This window comes from Salvelinus alpinus, chromosome 4 (genome assembly GCF_045679555.1).
Source record: "Salvelinus alpinus chromosome 4, SLU_Salpinus.1, whole genome shotgun sequence".
Taxonomy (NCBI): Eukaryota; Metazoa; Chordata; class Actinopteri; order Salmoniformes; family Salmonidae; genus Salvelinus; species Salvelinus alpinus.
The window spans coordinates 89,664,539-89,681,627 of record NC_092089.1 but is presented as its reverse complement, the minus strand read 5'-3'; the positions used below and the strand labels follow the sequence as shown (position 1 = coordinate 89,681,627).

The window sequence follows — 17,089 nt, the reverse complement described above, 5'->3', positions numbered from 1 at the left end:
TCTCAACCTACCTTCAACCCAGAGGAGTACAGTAATGACAGTCTCACCCTACCTTCAAACCAGAGGAGTACAGTAATGACATCATCTAAGATACATTTATTAGTAGGTAGATGTAGCCTGGCATAGCATGCAGGTAAATAATTTTCATCCTTAGAGGAGGATGATGAAGATAATGCCTAAATTGAAGCGTGAAGCAGGAAAGGGTCTCTGGAACTGCTAGGGGTACAGAAAAGTGTGTGTGTGTGTAAGATATTTGATCCAATGCATGTAAACTGTGTGTGTGTGTGTTGTATATCTGTTAGTGTGTCCTCTCTCTCTTGTTCTACTATATATACTGAGTATACGAAACATTAGGAACCTGAGGTGGAACCTGAGGTGCACCCCCCCCCCCCTTTTGGCCCTCAGAACAGCCTCAATTCATCGGGACATGGATTCTACAAGGTGTAGCAAGGTGTACCACAGGGATGTTGGCCCATGTTGCCTCCAATGCTTCCCACAGTTGTGTCCAGTTGGCTGGATGTCCTTTGAGTGGTGGACCATTCTTGATACACACACGGGAAACTGTTGAGTGTGAAAAGAGTTGAAGTTGCATTTGATGACACAGTCAAACCGGTGCGCCTGGCACCTACTACCATTCCCCGTTCAAAAGACACTTCAAATCTTTTGTCTTGCCCATTCCCCCTCTGAATGGCACATATACACAATCCATGTCTCGAGGCTTGAAAATCCTTCTTTAAACCCATCTCCTCCCCTTCATCTACACAGACTGAAGTCAATAAGGGATCATAGCTTTCACATGGATTCACCTGGTCAGTCTGTCATGGAAAGAGCTTAATGTTTTGTATACTTAGTATATGTGTATTTTGAGTTTCTGCTTGTGTGTGTGTGTGTGTGTGTGTGTGTGTGTGTGTGTGTAAAAGATATGTATTCGGTGTGTGTGTGTGTGTAAGCTCTTCACGCTATGATCGGCCCCAGGCTGAGCTCTACGTGGTGTGTCAGCCAGATGGCCTCGGTGGGGGCATCGCCCTCCTCGCTCGGCCTTATGGGAGCCGCCAAGTTGCGGAAGTCGTGGCGGATCTTAAAGGACACCGTGACATCACCGTCCTCCTCGCGTTGAGGGACCACCTTGATGAAGAAACCAATCTTATTGGACTTCCTGAAGGCCACCACGCTGGAGGAGAGACAGGAGCAGAGAGGGAAGGTTAGGAGACCAGGGGCAGAGGTAAAATGGCACCCTATTCCCTATAAAGTACACTTGTTTTAAACGAATGTCCTTGCTCCTCAGTTCATACAGCACGAGGATCTCCTTCCAGAGAGACATCGGGGACTGTAACATACTCTGTTTCACGGAATCATGGCTCTCTCTGGATATACTGTCCTTGTCCATACAGCCAGCTGGGTTCTCAGTTCATTGTGCATACAGGAATAAAGAACTCTCCGTGAAGAAGAAAGGTGGGGGTGTATGTTTCATGATTAACTACTCATGGTGTGATTGTGATAACGTACAGATAACGTTTGTTCACCTGACCTAGAATACATCACAATCAAATGCAGACCATATTACCTCCCGAGAGAATTCTCTTCTGTTATAGTCACAGCCGTGTATATTCCCCCTTAAGCTGATACCGCGACGGCCCTCAAAGAACTACACTTTATGCAAACTGGAAACCACATATCCTGAGGCTGTGTTAATTGTAGCTGGACATTAACAAATCAAATTTGAGAAAACGCTACCGAAGTTCTATCAACACATTGACTGTAGTACTCGCTTAGAGAAAAACACTAGATCACTGCTACTCCCCTTTTGAAGATGCCTACAAGGCCCTCCCCCGCCCTCTCTTTGGCAAATCAGATCACGACTCCATTTTGCTCCTCCCTTCCTATAGGCAGAAACTCAACAAGGAAGTACCCGTGCTAAGGTCTATTCAACGCTGGTCTGACCAATCTGAATCCACGCTTCAAGATTGTTTTGATCACGCGGACTGGGATATGTTCCGGGTTGCCTCTGGGAATAACATTGACGTTTACACGGACAAAGTTCATCAGGAAGTGTATAGAGGATGTTGTTCCCACTGTGCCTATTAGAACCGACCCTAACCAGAAACCGTGGAGAGATGGCAGCATTTGCGCAAAACTGAAAGCGAGAACTACCACATTAAACCATGGCAAGGTGACAGGGAATATGGTTGAATACAAACAGTGTAGTTATTCCCTCCGTAAAGCGATCAAACAGGCAAAACGTCAGTATAGAGACAAAGTGGAGTCGCAATTCAACGGCTCAGACGAGACATATGTGGCAGGGTCTCCAGACAACCACAGACTACAAAAGGGAAAACCAGCCATGTTGCGGACACCGACGTATTCGTATTTATTATGGAACCCCATTAGCTGCTGCTAAGGCAGTAGCTACTCTACCTGGGGTCCAGCAAAATGAAGGCAGTTTGTGGAATAGAGTTTCATGTAGTCATGGCTCTATGTAGTACTGTGCGCCTCACATAGTCTGTTCTGGACTTGGGGACTGTGAAGAGACCTCTGGTGGCATGTCTATTTGAGCCAGTAAAGGGGACTTTACTAATTTTAGGTAGCGGAAAGACTTTAGCTTCCCTCCAAACCTGGGGGCACACACACTTTCTAGTAGGCTTAAATTTAAAATATGGCAAATAGGAGTGGCAATATCATCCGCTATTTTCCTCAGTAATTGTCCATCCAAGTTGTCAGACCCTGATGACAACAATTCTTCCACACTCACTTTACAGAATTCAAAATTAGAATGCTTGTCTTTTATAATTTGGTCAGATATACTTGGATGTGTAGTATCAGAGTGTTGCTGGCATGTCATGCCTACTTTTGCTAATCTTGCCAATGAAAAAATAATTAAAGTAGTTGGCAATATCAGTTGGTTGTGATGAATGAGCCATCGGATTCAATGAATGATGGAGCTGAGTTTGCCTTTTTTCCCCAAAACGTCATTTAAGGAGCCCGAAAGCTTTTTACTGTCATTCATCTTTGTTTATTTTTATTTAGTCACATGATTTCTCAATTTGCAGGACGTTTGTCAATCGGTTGTACAGCCAGACTTATTTGCCATTCCTTTTACCTCATCCCTCTCAACCATACAATTTTTAAATTCCTCATTGATCCACAGCATTTAATCGTTTTTAGTACTTTTCTTAATGGGTCCATGCTTATTATTAACTGAAATAAGCAATTTCATAAATGTGTCAAGTGCAGCGTCTGTTTGCTCCTCATTACATACCACGGACCAACAAATATTATTTACGTCAACAACATAGGAACGACTACAAAACTCCTTGTATGACCTCTTACACACTATATTAGGCCCAGCCTTTGCAACTTTGGTTTTCCTAGATGTGGCTACTATATTGTGATCACGACATCCTATGGATCTGGATACGGCATTCAAGCTAATTGCTGCAGCATTAGTGAAGATGTGATCAATACATGCCATTAAAAAGCCAGACTACAGTTTACAAATGCACATGGGGACAAAGACTGTACTTTTTTGAGAAATGTCCTCTGGTCTGATGAAACAAAAATAGAACTGTTTGGCCATAATGACCATTGTTATGTTTGGAAGATAAAGGGGGAGGCTTGCAAGCCGAAGAACACCATCCCAACCGTGAAGCACGGGGGTGGCAGCATCATGTTGTGGGGGTGCTTTGCTGCTGGAGGGACTGGTGCACTTCACACAATAGATGGCATCATGAGGCAGGAAAATTATGTGGATATATTGAAGCAACATCTCAAGACATCAGTCAGGAAGTTAAAGCTTGGTCGCAAATGGGTCTTCCAAATAGACAATTACCCCAAGCATACTTCCAAAGTTGTGGCAAAATGGCTTAAGGACAACATGGTCATGGTATTGGAGTGGCCATCACAAAGCCATGACCTCAATCCCATAGAAAATGTGTGGGCAGAACTGAAAAAGCATGTGCGAGCAAGGAGGCCTACAAACCTGACTCAGTTACACCAGCTCTGTCAGGAGGAATGGGCCAAAATTCACCCAACTTATTGTGGGAAGCTTGTGGAAAGCTACCCGAAACAATTTAAAGGCAATGCTACCAAATACTAATTGAGTGTATGTAAACATTTGACCCACTGGGAATGTGATGAAAGAAATAAAAGCTGAAATAAATCATTCTCTACTATTATTCTGACATTTCACATTCTTAAAATAAAGTGGTGATCCTAACTGACCTAAGACAGGGAATTTTTACTAGGATTAAATGTCAGGAGCTGTGAAAAACTGAGTTTAAATGTATTTGGAGAAGGTGTATGTAAACTTCCGACTTCAACTGTATATACTACATTATAAACTGGGTGGTTCGAGCCCTGAATGCTGATTGGCTGACAGCCGTGGTATATCAGACTGTATACCACGGGTACGACAAAAGTTATTTATACTGCTTTAATTACGTTGGTAACCAGTTTATACTAGCAATAAGGCACCTCTGGGATTTGTGGTATATTGCCAATATAACACGGCTAAGGGCTGTGTCCAGGCACTCTGCATTGCGTCGTGCATAAGAACAGCCCTTAGCCGTGGTATATTGTCCATATACCACACCTCCTCGGGCCTTATTGCTTAATTCTACTGTATAAAATATGATTTGATATGACCATAATTCACTTAAGACTTACTCTGGGTCGTCCTGGAAGTCCTGAGGCTCAGCCAACTCGTCGTATTCTGCTGCAGCATCCTTCCCTGCCAGGACCAACTCCTTGGTAGGAACCATCACCTATAAACAACAATATTAACATCAACAACAGAGGTAAGGGGTGAGAGGTCAGCAGTAGGTTTGTAAAGGAAGGGAATTTTACTGGAAACGGTCTAAATTTACCAGTAAACTACCAGAATTGTGGTATCTTTCAAGGCTTTTTAGGGCGGCAGGTAGCCTAGTGGTTAGAGCGTTGGGCCAGTAACTGAAAGGTTGCAAGATCGAGTCCCCGAGGTGACAAGGTAAACAATCTGTCGTTCTGCCCCCTGAACAAGGCAGTTAACCCACTGTTCTTAGGCCGTCATTGTAAATAAGAATTTGTTCTTAACTGACTTGCCTAGTTAAATAAAGTAAAATTTTTATTAAATTAAATAAAAATTATGTGATCACAAGACATCTAGTGGCCCTTTTGGGTACTTTAGCTTATCATAGGAGTCTAATAATTGCTGGCCCTATCACAAAATATATATATATATTTTTTTTAATATATAATTAAGAATGAGAAAGCTGTAAAAAAAAATTAAAAAATCCTAAATGTAAACCATCAACTTAGTGATTACCATTGGTGTTTACTATGAGGGTTTCAGCCATTTCTATTTGAGATTCTTCAAAGTAGCCACCCTTTGCCTTGATGACAGCTTTGCACACTCTTGGCATTGAATGAGTAGTTTGTGTCCAAGCTTTTGACTGGGACTTCATGCATGCATATTTTATGTTTTAATATATATATATATATATATTTTTTTTACTGTGACTATGTATTTGCTGTCAATGTTTTGGGGCTAAACTAGTAAATAGATAGAAGTAAATAGATAGAAGTAAATAGATAGAAGAGTTAGAGTGAAAATACAGCCATTGTTGATTAGATTATTTTTTCAATTCATTCGTCTATTTTCTCTTGAACCACATGGTCCATCTATTAGAAACTCATGGATACAGATATTTAAAAAAAACTATATATAAATACATGTTTTCAAGTATAAAATTACCAAAGTTGTGATAGAAAATCTATGGCAATCTGTTACTTACCAAACTTACTAAAGATCCCGGTAACTTTGGTAAATTACCGGTAGCTTTGCAACACGAGTCAGCAGTACCTTAGCAGTGGTGTTGATGTCCTCTGGGTCTCCCTCCTCACAGCCCACCAGGGTGACGTGGGTAATATTCTCCACTGGGTTGGTCAGGGTGAGCAGCACCTGGCACTCCTACAGACATGATACCACTCATACTGTAAGTCTCTCCTACAGACAACATGATACCACTCATACTGTAACTCATTCTGCTCTCCTACAGATAACATGATACCACTCATACTGTAGGTCATTCTGCTCTCCTACAGACAACATGATACCACTCATACTGTAAGTCATTCTGCTCTCCTACAGACATGATACCACTCATACTGTAGGTCATTCTGCTCTCCTACAGACAACATGATACCACTCATACTGTAAGTCATTCTGCTCTCCTACAGACATGATACCACTCATACTGTAAGTCATTCTGCTCTCCTACAGACAACATGATACCACTCATACTGTAAGTCATTCTGCTCTCCTACAGACATGATACCACTCATACTGTAAGTCTCTCCTACAGACAACATGATACCACTCATACTGTAAGTCATTCTGCTCTCCTACAGACATGATACCACTCATACTGTAAGTCATTCTGCTCTCCTACAGACAACATGATACCACTCATACTGTAAGTCATTCTGCTCTCCTACAGACATGATACCACTCATACTGTAAGTCATTCTGCTCTCCTACAGACAACATGATACCACTCATACTGTAAGTCTCTCCTACAGACAACATGATACCACTCATACTGTAAATCATTCTGCTCTCCTACAGACATGATACCACTCATACTGTAAGTCATTCTGCTCTCCTACAGACAACATGATACCACTCATACTGTAAGTCATTCTGCTCTCCTACAGACATGATACCACTCATACTGTAAGTCTCTCCTACAGACAACATGATACCACTCATACTGTAAGTCATTCTGCTCCCCTACAGACATGATACCACTCATACTGTAAGTCTCTCCTACAGACAACATGATACCACTCATACTGTAAGTCATTCGGCTCTCCTACAGACATGATACCACTCATACTGTAAGTCATTCTGCTCTCCTACAGACAACATGATACCACTCATACTGTAAGTCATTCTGCTCTCCTACAGACAACATGATACCACTCATACTGTAAGTCATTCTGCTCTCCTACAGACATGATACCACTCATACTGTAAGTCATTCTGCTCTCCTACAGACATGATACCACTCATACTATAAGTCTCTCCTACAGACAACATGATACCACTCATACTGTAAGTCATTCTGCTCCCCTACAGACAACATGATACCACTCATACTGTAAGTCATTCTGCTCCCCTACAGACAACATGATACCACTCATACTGTAGGTCATTCTGCTCTCCTACAGACAACATGATACCACTCATACTGTAAGTCATTCTGCTCTCCTACAGACAACATGATACCACTCATACTGTAAGTCATTCTGCTCTCCTACAGACAACATGATACCACTCATACTGTAAGTCATTCTGCTCTCCTACAGACATGATACCACTCATACTGTAAGTCTCTCCTACAGACAACATGATACCACTCATACTGTAAGTCATTCTGCTCCCCTACAGACATGATACCACTCATACTGTAAGTCTCTCCTACAGACAACATGATACCACTCATACTGTAAGTCATTCTGCTCTCCTACAGACAACATGATACCACTCATACTGTAAGTCATTCTGCTCTCCTACAGACATGATACCACTCATACTGTAGGTCATTCTGCTCTCCTACAGACAACATGATACCACTCATACTGTAAGTCATTCTGCACTCCTACAGACATGATACCACTCATACTGTAAGTCATTCTGCTCTCCTACAGACAACATGATACCACTCATACTGTAAGTCATTCTGCTCTCCTACAGACATGATACCACTCATACTGTAAGTCATTCTGCTCTCCTACAGACAACATGATACCACTCATACTGTAAGTCATTCTGCTCTCCTACAGACATGATACCACTCATACTGTAAGTCATTCTGCTCTCCTACAGACAACATGATACCACTCATACTGTAAGTCATTCTGCTCTCCTACAGACATGATACCACTCATACTGTAAGTCTCTCCTACAGACAACATGATACCACTCATACTGTAAGTCATTCTGCTCTCCTACAGACATGATACCACTCATACTGTAAGTCATTCTGCTCTCCTACAGACAACATGATACCACTCATACTGTAAGTCATTCTGCTCTCCTACAGACATGATACCACTCATACTGTAAGTCATTCTGCTCTCCTACAGACATGATACCACTCATACTGTAAGTCATTCTGCTCTCCTACAGACAACATGATACCACTCATACTGTAAGTCATTCTGCTCTCCTACAGACATGATACCACTCATACTGTAAGTCATTCTGCTCTCCTACAGACAACATGATACCACTCATACTGTAAGTCATTCTGCTCTCCTACAGACATGATACCACTCATACTGTAAGTCATTCTGCTCTCCTACAGACAACATGATACCACTCATACTGTAAGTCTCTCCTACAGACAACATGATACCACTCATACTGTAAGTCATTCTGCTCTCCTACAGACAACATGATACCACTCATACTGTAAGTCATTCTGCTCTCCTACAGACATGATACCACTCATACTGTAAGTCATTCTGCTCTCCTACAGACAACATGATACCACTCATACTGTAAGTCTCTCCTACAGACAACATGATACCACTCATACTGTAAGTCATTCTGCTCTCCTACAGACATGATACCACTCATACTGTAAGTCATTCTGCTCTCCTACAGACAACATGATACCACTCATACTGTAAGTCATTCTGCTCTCCTACAGACATGATACCACTCATACTGTAAGTCTCTCCTACAAACAACATGATACCACTCATACTGTAAGTCATTCTGCTCCCCTACAGACATGATACCACTCATACTGTAAGTCTCTCCTACAGACAACATGATACCACTCATACTGTAAGTCATTCGGCTCTCCTACAGACATGATACCACTCATACTGTAAGTCATTCTGCTCTCCTACAGACAACATGATACCACTCATACTGTAAGTCATTCTGCTCTCCTACAGACAACATGATACCACTCATACTGTAAGTCTCTCCTACAGACAACATGATACCACTCATACTGTAAGTCATTCTGCTCTCCTACAGACATGATACCACTCATACTGTAAGTCATTCTGCTCTCCTACAGACATGATACCACTCATACTATAAGTCTCTCCTACAGACAACATGATACCACTCATACTGTAAGTCATTCTGCTCCCCTACAGACAACATGATACCACTCATACTGTAAGTCATTCTGCTCCCCTACAGACAACATGATACCACTCATACTGTAGGTCATTCTGCTCTCCTACAGACAACATGATACCACTCATACTGTAAGTCATTCTGCTCTCCTACAGACATGATACCACTCATACTGTAAGTCATTCTGCTCTCCTACAGACAACATGATACCACTCATACTGTAAGTCATTCTGCTCTCCTACAGACATGATACCACTCATACTGTAAGTCTCTCCTACAGACAACATGATACCACTCATACTGTAAGTCATTCTGCTCCCCTACAGACATGATACCACTCATACTGTAAGTCTCTCCTACAGACAACATGATACCACTCATACTGTAAGTCATTCTGCTTCCCTACAGACAACATGATACCACTCATACTGTAAGTCATTCTGCTCTCCTACAGACAACATGATACCACTCATACTGTAAGTCATTCTGCTCTCCTACAGACATGATACCACTCATTCTGTAAATCATTCTGCTTCCCTACAGACAACATGATACCACTCATACTGTAAGTCATTCTGCTTCCCTACAGACAACATGATACCACTCATACTGTAAGTCATTCTGCTCTCCTACAGACAACATGATACCACTCATACTGTAAGTCATTCTGCTCCCCTACAGACATGATACCACTCATACTGTAAGTCTCTCCTACAGACAACATGATACCACTCATACTGTAAGTCATTCTGCTTCCCTACAGACAACATGATACCACTCATACTGTAAGTCATTCTGCTCTCCTACAGACATGATACCACTCATACTGTAAGTCATTCTGCTCTCCTACAGACAACATGATACCACTCATACTGTAAGTCATTCTGCTCTCCTACAGACATGATACCACTCATACTGAAAGTCTCTCCTACAGACAACATGATACCACTCATACTGTAAGTCATTCTGCTCTCCTACAGACATGATACCACTCATACTGTAAGTCATTCTGCTCTCCTACAGACAACATGATACCACTCATACTGTAAGTCTCTCCTACAGACAACATGATACCACTCATACTGTAAGTCATTCTGCTCCCCTACAGACATGATACCACTCATACTGTAAGTCTCTCCTACAGACAACATGATACCACTCATACTGTAAGTCATTCTGCTCTCCTACAGACATGATACCACTCATACTGTAAGTCATTCTGCTCTCCTACAGACAACATGATACCACTCATACTGTAAGTCATTCTGCTCTCCTACAGACATGATACCACTCATACTGTAAGTCATTCTGCTCTCCTACAGACAACATGATACCACTCATACTGTAAGTCATTCTGCTCTCCTACAGACATGATACCACTCATACTGTAAGTCATTCTGCTCTCCTACAGACAACATGATACCACTCATACTGTAAGTCATTCTGCTCTCCTACAGACAACATGATACCACTCATACTGTAAGTCATTCTGCTCTCCTACAGACATGATACCACTCATACTGAAAGTCTCTCCTACAGACAACATGATACCACTCATACTGTAAGTCATTCTGCTCTCCTACAGACATGATACCACTCATACTGTAAGTCATTCTGCTCTCCTACAGACATGATACCACTCATACTGTAAGTCATTCTGCTCTCCTACAGACATGATACCACTCATACTGTAAGTCATTCTGCTCTCCTACAGACAACATGATACCACTCATACTGTAAGTCTCTCCTACAGACAACATGATACCACTCATACTGTAAGTCATTCTGCTCTCCTACAGACAACATGATACCACTCATACTGTAAGTCATTCTGCTCTCCTACAGACATGATACCACTCATACTGTAAGTCATTCTGCTCTCCTACAGACAACATGATACCACTCATACTGTAAGTCTCTCCTACAGACAACATGATACCACTCATACTGTAAGTCATTCTGCTCTCCTACAGACATGATACCACTCATACTGTAAGTCATTCTGCTCTCCTACAGACAACATGATACCACTCATACTGTAAGTCATTCTGCTCTCCTACAGACATGATACCACTCATACTGTAAGTCTCTCCTACAGACAACATGATACCACTCATACTGTAAGTCATTCTGCTCCCCTACAGACATGATACCACTCATACTGTAAGTCTCTCCTACAGACAACATGATACCACTCATACTGTAAGTCATTCTGCTCTCCTACAGACATGATACCACTCATACTGTAAGTCATTCTGCTCTCCTACAGACAACATGATACCACTCATACTGTAAGTCATTCTGCTCTCCTACAGACATGATACCACTCATACTGTAAGTCATTCTGCTCTCCTACAGACATGATACCACTCATACTATAAGTCTCTCCTACAGACAACATGATACCACTCATACTGTAAGTCATTCTGCTCCCCTACAGACAACATGATACCACTCATACTGTAAGTCATTCTGCTCCCCTACAGACAACATGATACCACTCATACTGTAGGTCATTCTGCTCTCCTACAGACAACATGATACCACTCATACTGTAAGTCATTCTGCTCTCCTACAGACATGATACCACTCATACTGTAAGTCATTCTGCTCTCCTACAGACAACATGATACCACTCATACTGTAAGTCATTCTGCTCTCCTACAGACATGATACCACTCATACTGTAAGTCTCTCCTACAGACAACATGATACCACTCATACTGTAAGTCATTCTGCTCCCCTACAGACATGATACCACTCATACTGTAAGTCTCTCCTACAGACAACATGATACCACTCATACTGTAAGTCATTCTGCTTCCCTACAGACAACATGATACCACTCATACTGTAAGTCATTCTGCTCTCCTACAGACATGATACCACTCATACTGTAAGTCATTCTGCTCTCCTACAGACAACATGATACCACTCATACTGTAAGTCATTCTGCTCCCCTACAGACATGTGGACACAGAATGTCTTCGAACATGTTTTGGGACGTGATTCCGATACTTGAATAATTGACTTGCCTTCTGGAAGCGCAGGTTTGGAATGGACATTATTCTGACTTCAGGGATGTAACTCCTTTAGGAGTGAAAATAACATCACTTTACTGAGAAATAATACAACAAAACCACCATTAAAGAGTAGAATACAAGGTGAATGTGTTCGGTACAGAGGAGATGCTAAGCAATACTTACACAGCCACCAGCTGGATTTTGAACTTTATTGAAGTTGGGTTGAATTCTGGCTTGCTCAGATTGTGCTCACATTTCTAGGAAGAAAAGCAACAATTCTACCATGACTAATCAAGATAAAATGACAGAAAAACAACTGTAAAATAGTAGAAAAATGCCCTTTCTTGAGAAGGTTAGTGTAGTGTAAAGTACTGTGTCATAAACAGACCCTGCATCGCAGAGAGCGCTTGATGAGCAGGTGTTTGTGTTTGGGGTGGAGCTGAGAGGCTCCGGCAGGCTGGAAGTCAGGCTGAAGCAGCCGCTGACGCAAGGTGGTCACTGTAATACATAACACACACCAGGGAGTTAACACAACGCGGTCCAACTAGACAACCAAACGCGGCCTAACTAGACAACCAAACGCGGCCCAACTAGACAACAAAACACGGTCCAACTAGACAACCAAACACGGTCCAACTACACAACCAAACACGGTCCAACTAGACAACCAAACACGGTCCAACTAGACAACAAAACACGGTCTAACTAGACAACAAAACACGGTCCAACTAGACAACCAAACACGGTCCAACTAGACAACCAAACACGGTCCAACTAGACAACCAAACACGGCCTAACTAGACAACAAAACACGGTCCAACTAGACAACAAAACACGGTCCAACTAGACAACCAAACACGGTCTAACTAGACAACCAAACACGGTCTAACTAGACAACCAAACACGGCCTAACTAGACAACCAAACACGGTCTAACTAGACAACCAAACACGGCCTAACTAGACAACCAAACACGGTCTAACTAGACAACCAAACACGGCCTAACTAGACAACCAAACACGGCCTAACTAGACAACCAAACACGGCCTAACTAGACAACCAAACACGGCCCAACTAGACAACCAAACGCGGTCAACTAGACAACCAAACACGGCCTAACTAGACAACCAAACACGGCCCAACTAGACAACCAAACACGGCCCAACTAGACAACCAAACACGGCCCAACTAGACAACCAAACGCGGTCAACTAGACAACCAAACACGGTCTAACTAGACAACCAAACACGGTCAACTAGACAACAAAACACGGTCCAACTAGACAACCAAACACGGTCAACTAGACAACCAAACACGGCCTAACTAGACAACAAAACACGGTCTAACTAGACAACCAAACACGGCCCAACTAGACAACAAAACACGGTCTAACTAGACAACCAAACACGGCCCAACTAGACAACCAAACACGGTCCAACTAGACAACCAAACGCGGTCCAACTAGACAACAAAACACGGCCCAACTAGACAACCAAACACGGTCCAACTAGACAACCAAACGCGGTCCAACTAGACAACAAAACGCGGTCCAACTAGACAACCAAACACGGCCCAACTAGACAACCAAACACGGCCTAACTAGACAACCAAACACGGCCTAACTAGACAACAAAACACGGCCTAACTAGACAACCAAACACGGCCCAACTAGACAACCAAACACGGTCCAACTAGACAACCAAACGCGGTCCAACTAGACAACAAAACGCGGTCCAACTAGACAACCAAACACGGCCCAACTAGACAACCAAACAGGGCCTAACTAGACAACCAAACACGGCCCAACTAGACAACAAAACACGGCCTAACTAGACAACCAAACACGGCCTAACTAGACAACCAAACACGGCCTAACTAGACAACCAAACACGGTCTAACTAGACAACCAAACACGGTCTAACTAGACAACCAAACACGGCCCAACTAGACAACAAAACACGGTCTAACTAGACAACCAAACACGGCCTAACTAGACAACCAAACACGGCCTAACTAGACAACCAAACACGGCCAACTAGACAACCAAACACGGTCTAACTAGACAACCAAACACGGTCTAACTAGACAACCAAACACGGCCTAACTAGACAACCAAACACGGTCAACTAGACAACCAAACACGGTCTAACTAGACAACCAAACACGGTCTAACTAGACAACCAAACACGGTCTAACTAGACAACCAAACACGGCCCAACTAGACAACCAAACACGGTCAACTAGACAACCAAACACGGTCAACTAGACAACCAAACACGGTCAACTAGACAACCAAACACGGTCAACTAGACAACCAAACACGGCCTAACTAGACAACCAAACACGGCCCAACTAGACAACCAAACACGGCCCAACTAGACAACCAAACACGGCCTAACTAGACAACCAAACACGGCCTAACTAGACAACCAAACACGGTCTAACTAGACAACCAAACACGGCCCAACTAGACAACCAAACACGGTCAACTAGACAACCAAACACGGTCAACTAGACAACCAAACACGGTCAACTAGACAACCAAACACGGTCAACTAGACAACCAAACACGGCCTAACTAGACAACCAAACACGGCCCAACTAGACAACCAAACACGGCCTAACTAGACAACCAAACACGGTCTAACTAGACAACCAAACACGGTCCAACTAGACAACCAAACACGGTCAACTAGACAACCAAACACGGCCCAACTAGACAACCAAACACGGCCCAACTAGACAACCAAACACGGCCTAACTAGACAACCAAACACGGTCTAACTAGACAACCAAACACGGTCCAACTAGACAACCAAACACGGCCTAACTAGACAACCAAACACGGTCCAACTAGACAACCAAACACGGCCTAACTAGACAACCAAACACGGCCCAACTAGACAACAAAACACGGTCAACTAGACAACAAAACACGGTCTAACTAGACAACAAAACACTGCCTAAGTAGACAACAAAACACGGTCAACTAGACAACAAAACACGGTCAACTAGACAACAAAACACGGTCAACTAGACAACAAAACGCGGTCAACTAGACAACAAAACGCGGCAGATTTGAAAACAACCACAGCGTACCCTGGCTATGATATAGCTGTAGACTTCATTAGAACAAATAGCTCTAAGGAAAAGTAGTGGATGAAGCTAGAATCCTTAGTTGCTAGATTATTTTTATTAAAATGAATGATCTGTACCCATTGACTATTGAAGAATAGAACTTAAATGCCTCATGAGCTTTGTTCAACTGTCGTACCCCATCTGAACACAAAATATAAACTTGTTTTACTCAAATGTTTGTAAACAACATAAATGTAAAACACTGTATAGCCTCATAACATGGTTAAAACAATCATTTTAATATCATGGATGGTCAGTCCTTGCATCCATAGCTGTCTATTAATCTGAGAGTGGTTACATTTCTCCAGCCCCCATCGCTCAGCTTTTTACCAAAACAGGGGAGAACATATTATTATTGTTTCAATTAACGATTGTAGATTTTTTTTTAAATCATTGTTACCCTCAGGTAGGTGGATAGGTCTGGTGTAGGGTTAGTGTAGAGTTCAAGGTCCGGGGTTAGTGCTAGGCTTAGGGGTTAGTGGTTAGGGGCTAGGCTTAGGGGTTAGTGGTTAGGGGCTAGGCTTAGGGGTTAGTGGTTAGGGGTGGTTGTCTCTTACCCTCAGGTCAGCGGAGTCAATCACCACCTTCCGGAGACACCTGAAACCCCACCTCTTTAAGGAATACCTAGGATAGGATAAAGTAATCCTTCTAACCCCCCCCCCCCTTAAAAGAGTTAGATGCACTATTGTAAAGTGGTTGTTCCACTGGATATCATAAGGTGAATGCACCAATTTGTAAGTCGCTCTGGATAAGAGCGTCTGCTAAATGACTTAAATGTAAATGTAAATGTAGGTAGGTGGATAGGTCTGGTGTAGGGTTAGTGTAGAGTTCAAGGTCCGGGGTTAGTGTTAGGCTTAGTGGTTAGGGGCTAGGCTTAGGGGTTAGTGGTTAGGGGTGGTTGTCTCTTACCCTCAGGTAGGTTGATGGGTCTGTTGTAGCAGTCTTCAGGCAGTGGCTCCACCTCATCTAAGGCCTGAGCTGGTTCTATGTTAATCTCCTTCTGGTCTTCACCTTCCTTCAGACTAGAATAGGGACAGACACAGTGAAGGCCATTATAGGGGACAGGGACAGACATTATAGGAGACCGGGACAGACACGGGGGCAGACAGGGACAGACACGGGGGCAGACAGGGACAGACACGGGGGCAGACAGGGGCAGACATTATAGGAGACAGGGGCAGACATTATAGGAGACAGGGGCAGACATTATAGGAGACAGGGGCAGACATTATAGGAGACAGGGGCAGACATTATAGGAGACAGGGGCAGACATTATAGGAGACAGGGGCAGACATTATAGGGGACAGGGACAGACATTATAGGGGACAGGGACAGACATTATAGGGGACAGGGACAGACATTATAGGGGACAGGGACAGACATTATAGGGGACAGGGACAGACATTATAGGAGACAGAGGCAGACATTATAGCAGACAGGGGCAGACATTATAGCAGACAGGGGCAGACATTATAGCGGACAGGGACAGACATTATAGCAGACAGGGACAGAAATTATAGCAGACATTATAGCAGACAGGAACAGACATTATAGCAGACAGGGAAAGCTGTATTTATGAACTAACAGCATGGCTTTCTCCCAAACTGCACCCTATTCAGTGATCAACATGATTAGTCATGTACGTGTACAATAAAGGAATGGTGCCGTATAGTACCAGGATGTGATACTCATAGGTTAAGGACAATATAAAGGAATGGTGCCGTATAGTACCAGGATGTGATACTCACAGGTTAAGGACAATATAAAGGAATGGTGCCGTATAGTACCAG

The 17,089-nt window shown here is 43.0% G+C and overlaps 1 protein-coding gene across 2 annotated transcripts in view; it reads right to left on the bottom strand.

Moving 5' to 3' along the window:
- Positions 1-867: 867 nt before the first annotated feature.
- Positions 868-17,089, bottom strand: part of LOC139574653 (dynactin subunit 4-like) — a 27,256-nt gene continuing 11,034 nt past the window's right edge. For both annotated transcript variants that reach the window (XM_071399415.1, XM_071399416.1), the window contains 7 exons: positions 16,209-16,321; positions 12,551-12,660; positions 12,346-12,419; positions 12,175-12,229; positions 5,837-5,944; positions 4,663-4,760; positions 868-1,171 (listed from right to left, as the gene is read on the bottom strand). In XM_071399415.1, the coding sequence (XP_071255516.1) occupies positions 955-1,171; positions 4,663-4,760; positions 5,837-5,944; positions 12,175-12,229; positions 12,346-12,419; positions 12,551-12,660; positions 16,209-16,321 (775 nt within the window). In that variant the 3' untranslated portion in view covers positions 868-954. The remainder of the gene's footprint in view (positions 1,172-4,662; positions 4,761-5,836; positions 5,945-12,174; positions 12,230-12,345; positions 12,420-12,550; positions 12,661-16,208; positions 16,322-17,089) is intronic.